Genomic DNA, 7,034 nt, shown 5'->3' with positions numbered 1-7,034 from the left:
CGCTTCTGACGACATATATTAACCCGAGCGGCCCTAAACATGTAGCTGTACATGGAGATCGGGCCGGGGAGCCCTGCCAGTGCCCCGCGCCGCGCCGAGCCCCGCCGCCGCCCGCCGCCCGCCGCCGCCGCGCCCGGCCGAGCGGCGCGGATGCCCCGAGGAGCGCCGGGGCGCTGAGCAGCGCGGCGCGGCGGGCAGAGATGCGAGCGCCCGCCCAGCACTGACGGCCCCGCCGCCGCGCAGGGCAGAGCCAGCGCCGCCCGCCCCGAGCCGGGGGCGCATGGAGGGGGGCCGCGTGTAAGTACCAGCCGGCCGGGCCGCGGCGGACTTGGCGAGAGCGGAGGGAAGCAACAGGCGAGGAAGATCCCAGGCTGGGAAGCCAAGCCATTTTTGTTTTGGTCGACATCTCTCCGTAGTTTTGTTCTTTCTTTTTTCTTTTTTTTTCTTTTTTTTTTTTTTTTTTTTCTGTGCGCGCTTCCTCGAAGACCCGGCCCCGGGCGAGGAGGAGGAGGAGGTGGAGGCACAACGCATGAGCGGCGGCGGCGGCGCCCGGGGAGGGGGGATCGCTCGGGCACCCGCGGGGACTCTGCAGCAGCGCCCTATGGAGAGGCAGCGGGCAGCGGGGCAGTGCTGAGGGGTGAGCGGCGGGCAGCATCTCCCGCCGCTGCGACGGGGGTGGGGGGCGGGCGGGGAGGGGAAGCCTTTGTTTTGGGGCCCGGGGGGGCGGGGTGGGGTGCTCTAGGGAGCGGGGATGAGTCTAGTGGGCGGCTTCCCCCACCACCCGGTGGTGCACCATGAGGGCTACCCTTTCGCTGCCGCCGCCGCCGCCGCTGCCGCCGCCGCCACCCGCTGTGGCCACGAGGAGAACCCCTACTTCCACGGCTGGCTCATCAGCAGCCACCCGGAGATGTCCCCCCCCGACTACAGCATGGCTCTGTCCTACAGCCCCGAGTACGCCAACGGGGCGCCGGGCATGGACCACTCCCATTACGGGGGGGTGCCGCCCGGGAACGGCCCGCCCGGGCTCGGGGGGCCCCGGCCGGTGAAACGCAGGGGCACGGCGAACCGCAAGGAGCGGCGCAGGACTCAGAGCATCAACAGCGCCTTCGCGGAGCTGAGGGAGTGCATCCCCAACGTGCCCGCAGACACCAAGCTCTCCAAGATCAAAACCCTCCGTCTGGCCACCAGCTACATCGCCTACCTCATGGACCTGCTGGCGAAGGACGACCAGAACGGGGAGGCGGAGGCTTTCAAGGCAGAGATCAAGAAGACAGACGTGAAGGAAGAGAAGAGGAAGAAAGAGCTGGTCAGTGCTTCGGAGCGGTTCGGGGCGGGACGGGGCGGGGGAGCCGCGCAGGGGAGGCTGCTCGGTCGCCAGCCGGCGCCTCATCCGAGCGCACCCGGCTCCTCGCTGGGCAGAGCCGCCGGGGAATGTCTATGGGGGACACCGCGGTCCCACCGGCCCCTGGCCGTAGCTGCGGGCCAAAAGCGGGACCGTGCACAGCCACGAGCGGCCGTCGGCCCCCGGATCCGACCCGGAGGCTGAGAGCAGCCGCGGGGAAAAGGCTGCCGCATTAGGGGCCCCCAGGGAGGTTATTCCCGGGCTGCTGCTTGTCCCGTATCCCAAGCCGTGATCTCGCAGGAGGCAAGTCTCTGCTCTCTTAAATGAAAATGCGGAGGCATGATTACCTGCCAAGCCCAGCCCGGCTTTAGGCCTTCGGCAAGTCCGAGGTTCGCAGCGCGAGGCTTTCCTGCCCCTGCACTCCGCGCTTCAGCTTTTTCGATTTTTAGCGGGAGAGCCGGTTTAGGCCAGGCAGCGCAAGCCCAATTCCGTGCAGGCCCCATGGCGTGCTCGCGGGTGACTGATTCCCGCATGTGTTACCGGCAGCAAGTCCGAAGCTTTGCCCCGGTACGTGCTGGTGCCCGGCTTCTCCCCGCACTCAGGGAGAGCATGGTTTAGGGGAGGCCTTACCTCAGTCCCCTTGGATGGCTGGCGCTTCTCAGCCTCCAGCCCCGCGCTCCGGCCGCGGCAGAGCAGCGGGGTGGCGCGGAGCGGGAATTGTCCCGCCACGGGCGGCGGCTTCTCCCGCGGCGAGGTGCCGTGGAGGTCCCCGTGATGTCTCTCCAAGCCCGCAGGCCTCGATGAGCTCGGGTCTCCTCGTAGTTTTCGATCTCGAAGCAGAGCAGATGCGACCTAGAAAGGGGAGGAATATATCTAACCTTTTTTTCTCTCATCTCCCCCTTCTGTTTCTCTCTCTCCCCTCGTATCCTGTCTCCCCAGAACGAAATCTTGAAAAGCACAGTTAGCAGCAACGATAAGAAAACCAAAGGGAGGACTGGCTGGCCGCAGCATGTCTGGGCTTTGGAGCTCAAGCAGTGAGCACGGCAGGACTGGAGGAGCCGTCCTCTTAGTCTCGGTAGTGAGCTCTCTGAGGACTCTTTGTATTTGGAATAATCCAGTTTATTTATGTGCAATTTCTCCCCCAACCCCCCAAAATGTGGATATTTGAAGGAGAGGGAAAAAGCATTCCATATATGAAGAGGAAACTCCAGCTTGGTAAGGGGTAACGTCTCTAAATGTTTCGTGAATGTTATTTGCTCTGTATAAAACACGTGGGGAAAACAGAACCATAGAAAAGGAAAAAAAAATCCCTCCCTGGCATTAGTGTGTATGTGAAGTGTATCTTTAATACTTGGCCTTTTGGATATAAATATTCATGGGATTATAAAGCTATATTTCAACAGAAGCAGTTGCACCAATGTTTCGATTGACTCGGTATTTAGTGTTGTAATTTTGTTGTGGTCGTTCAGTATTTGAAGATGTTTTCAACAGTTATTGGTTATGTGCACTTCCGTCCGTAAGGGAAAAAGTGGAATCTAATTAATATTGAAGGTGTAAACGTTGTAAGTACTCAATAAACCACTGTGTGTGTTTTTTACAAAACAAAAGAAAAAAAAAAGAAAAAAGAAAAAAAAGAAAATCCAAATCTTTTTATGTTTTATACCTCAAAATGTTTTGAATAACAGCGTTGTTTATGGCTTTTTTTTTCATAATATTTAAAATATTCGGAAGTAAACTAAATTATAAAGATGGCTCCTAATTTTATTTTTAAGCAAGTGACTGAATGAACGGAGGGGTAGAGGGAGGGATCTCTCAGCCCCGTGAGTGTTGAACAGAACCCGGCAGTTCATCTGAATAGGAATTCCTTGTGGTGGTGTTCTCCATGCAGGAGACCTACTGGGAACGGGAAATGGACAAGGGTGCAAACGCCGGGCGGGCCGGGAGCGGCAGAGCCGCGCGGTTTCCGTGCCGCGGAGCGCGGGCGGCCGCGGTGCCAGGCGCGGGCGCGGAGCGGGGGCGGCTTCCCGGAGAGGGGCCGGAGGCAGGCCAGGGAGGCTGGCGGGCTGTGCTCGGAGTGGTTATGTAGCAGGTAATTTTACGTCAAGGAAGAAAGAGCGAACAAGGCAAGGGATTTGCGGGGGTCTGGGGGGGAGGTGGGGAGGGTGTGCTGTAGGGAATAGGTAAGATTTACAACGAGTTACGATGAACTTAATATTAACTTTGTGGTTCCTAAAACTCTCCTGGGTTGCGCGTTTCCAGTACGCCACAGCGAGTATAATTATTTCTAACCTTTTTCATCCAGCTGCAAACTGCAGCAGCCCATGCTCTGTCTCTTTTTAGTACGTTCATTGCTTCACCAACAGGATCTTTCTTCCCTTAAATATTTCTCCCTGTCTATCGACTCCTTTACAAGGATCCCGGTGCCAGTCTGGTGACTTTTCTGCTCCCCAGTACCAGGGCGAGCTGCAGAGTTCAATGCTGGGAAATGCACGGCATCCTTCTGTATCGTAGGCACGCAAGGAAAAAATGAATGGTTTTCACTAAAGGAAGCTGGTCTAGGTGTTTTTTGTCCATTCCTGATTAAGGGCAATGTTTTCCACCTTTTCCATAATAAAATTAGGGCTCGTATTTTAAAGTTTTACGTAAATCACCTCTACTTAAACCAAGCTGGGTCTCTCTCCAGGTCCAGGGCTGCATACCTGCCGGCCTTCCCGTGCCACCGCGCCTAAGGAAGTGGTTCCCAACCAGACCCAGCAGTAAGCGTAGGTAGATGTGCAATTGCCCATAAAAAGATAAGGGAGCCCCTGCGCCGTTTCGCCGCCCCTGCTGACAGTGGGGAGGTTGCGGGGTTACAACAACCAGACAAAAGTGATGTGCCCTCCCTCCCGTCGGGTCAGGCAGCCCGGCTCTGCTATCCGCCGTGGGTCTGTGTTTACAGACACTTGCCTCTGTTTATAACACTTGGAGAGAAGAATCTGCCCCCTTGTTTGCTTTTCCTTGCCTATTAGTTGCCCAGCTGATGAACTGAAGCTTCTTGCAACTCTGAGTTCCCTGCTCAATCTCTGCTCAAATATTTTTTTTTTGTTTGGTTTGGTTTGGTTTTGTTTGGTTGGGTTTTTTGGGTTTTTTGTTTTGTTTTGGTTTGGGTTTTTTTGTTGTTGTTGTTGTTTTTTTGGTTTTTTGTAGCGGCACAGGAAAAAATAAAAGGGGTGAGGGGTGGCTGTGAATGCTGCGGTGGGGCACCCCATGGGCAGCCTCTCTGCAAATACTGTGTCTTCCCTCGACAAAGTCAGCGGGTTGCAGCTCCCCCGGGGGATGCGCGGTAGGGCCGGCGGGCGGCTCCGATATCCAATCTCCGAATTGGAGAGAAATCGCCAGTCCAATATTTCCACATTAATAATTTTACGGTTTTGTAACGCCAGTTTATCAGAACCGGGAGTCCCTCTGAATCCGCTAAGGAGGATCTCTTTTAATTACTTGCTAACGAGGATGTTGCTATATTCTCAGGAGCAGCCATTCCCGCAGCTAAATCACAGGAGCCCTAGACAGACCGGAGCCGACAAAAATGTAGGTTTTGACGTTAAAAGCTAAATGGGGAAGCAGAAGGTAAATTGATGGTAGATGGAAATGTCAGTGCCCTGGCCTCAGCTCTCCGCCGGCGGAGCCGAGGCCTGATAACAGCGGAGAGCTGCGCTCCGCATCCTGCCCGCACCCGGGGGCATCGGCATCCCGCCGATCTGTCCGGTAATTCCTCGGGGCCAAAACATTTTTGGGAGCTTTTACCGAGGTAAGAGGCACGTAAGAGGAGGGATAGCAGCCTTTCCCACCCTACAACTTTTCTCTGTGGGTGCAGGGAGGAAGAGAGGGGAGGGCAGGGTGGAGAGCAGCCGGGTCGCTGAAGCCCTGTCCCCTCAGATTGACTCGCGGATCCGTGCTTTAGGCTTGTAGCCTCGTTTCACGGCTAAGGGAGCGAGGGCCTCTGCTATCTTTCAAGAGAATACAGCATTTTAATTTTTTTCTCCCCTTGAAAAGGAAGAGCGACCAAACTGCCCCGAGTGACGTCCCGCCTCCCCTCCCTGCCAGGGAGCGGCCCCTCGCTTCCCCGGGGTGCGGGCCCCAAACAGCCCCGAAACAGCCCCGTCACCCCCTCGCAGGATGGCAGGGACCTCCCCAGCGGCTGCGTGTCCCCTGGGGGCCCCGAGGCAGACAGCAGCGTGGATTTTTAGAGCTCGTCGGGATTTTGGAAAGCGGGGACGCAGCGAGGGGCCGGCTCTGTGCTCCGCTGCTGGCAGCGAGCCTATCAGGCGCTGGCAGTACCGAGTTTTGGGGGACTCTGCAACATGCGGGACCTCGTTGCTATCGGATGTGTATGCCATGCCTGCACTCCGGCAAGCAAAAGAGAAAAAAATGTGGTGAGGCTCTTTTTTTCTTCGTTTTGCTTACTTTTGTGGTCTGGGGATTTTTTTTCCACACATACTCCCCTCTCCCCCGTGATTCCCAGGAGCTCTTCTTTGCCTCAAAAAATTATTGCAATAATTATTTCTCATTTGATATCGTTGTCAAAGAGGTGCAGCGGGGCCTCTCGGCCAAGCCAGACACCCCCAGAGCGAGCGCTGGGCCATATGCGGGACATAAACAGGACTGGGTGATGCCATGGAGACAGCATGAACTTGAAAGGTGGGCAGGGAGGTGGGGAGAAAAGGTTAATAGTGAAACCTCTAAGCAAAATATCCTCCTTTTGCGCTTGGAAAACTAACCTTAATCCTCCTTTTTCACACGTACTCTCCCAGCGACTCACAAATACCCCCAGAAGAAATCTCCAAGTAGCGATGGGAAGGAAACGCATTTTGCACGCCTACGGACATAATCCCCTCTGCTGTAACGAAGGGCTTATCAATGTTTAATATATTTTTAATTTGGGATTGTTTTTTCCTGCGGTCCATGAAATATATGCCTTTGCAAACCAGCTCCCACCTTTTCTATTTCTAATTGGCCAATTACTGTTCAGCTGTTTCAACTTGTCACATACAATGGAGAGTAAAGCAGAGTTGTTATCTGAATTATATATTCACATAAATTTTAGCAAAGCCGAGTGATGCGCGAGGCCGGCGGATTTCTGAGGTTCCCAGTGCCTGCCTCCTTCCAAACCAGCGTGATGTGTGTCTTCCTCTTCCTCAGTTTTCCCTCCCCCCAACCCCGTTTTCCTCTAGAAATACCATTGCTTTGATGATGCGATTTTAGAGCATTGATTACAAATTTATTCTCAGACACTATATAAGTCTTTATATCTGCTATTAGAGACATCTGGGAATGATTAGAGCCGTCCCTCCCCCGGCTCTGCTCCCTCTATCTTGCAGCGAGGAGCTAGAGACATGTTGACGTCAGATCAGACGGCTCGGAGCCATCCTGCTCTCCACTTGGGTGTAATCACGGCGACGCTTTCCAAGCCCGGCCCGGCCGCGGCCGCCAGCTGGGATGCGGGTGCAGTGGGACGCGGCACCCCAGCCCCGAAGCTCCTCGGTACAGCCCGGTTCTGAACCCCGAAGGCTCCGACTCCTTTGAGTTTGCTGCCGAGGTTGTTTGTTTATTTGCCTGTTTGGGAGCTCGAGAAAGCAAAAGCGGTGCATTCCGCGGGCGGGTTGCTCCCCATCCATCCCGCTGCCCCCAGCCCCCGGCCCAGCGCTTGCTTTAT

General features: G+C 55.6%; 1 protein-coding gene across 1 annotated transcript; it reads left to right on the top strand.

The window, feature by feature from the left end:
- Positions 1-751: 751 nt before the first annotated feature.
- On the top strand, positions 752-2,392 carry HAND2 (heart and neural crest derivatives expressed 2). Its single transcript, XM_054633764.2, has 2 exons — positions 752-1,306; positions 2,282-2,392. Exons 1-2 carry the CDS (start codon positions 752-754, stop codon positions 2,378-2,380), a joined length of 654 nt encoding a protein of 217 aa, XP_054489739.1. The 3' UTR covers positions 2,381-2,392.
- Positions 2,393-7,034: the final 4,642 nt, after the last annotated feature.

The sequence above is a fragment of the Agelaius phoeniceus genome, chromosome 4, assembly GCF_051311805.1.
Source record: "Agelaius phoeniceus isolate bAgePho1 chromosome 4, bAgePho1.hap1, whole genome shotgun sequence".
NCBI lineage: Eukaryota > Metazoa > Chordata > Aves > Passeriformes > Icteridae > Agelaius > Agelaius phoeniceus.
This window is presented reverse-complemented; position numbering and strand designations above follow the sequence as displayed.

What these genes read in the sequence shown, in the direction of transcription:
- HAND2 (XM_054633764.2), top strand. Translation starts at nt 752, where the DNA reads ATGAGTCTAGTGGGCGGCTTCCCCCACCACCCGGTGGTGCACCATGAG. An exon ending in AGAAGAGGAAGAAAGAGCTG is followed by an intron (nt 1,307 to 2,281) that starts GTCAGTGCTTCG and finishes CTGTCTCCCCAG; the next exon opens with AACGAAATCTTGAAAAGCAC.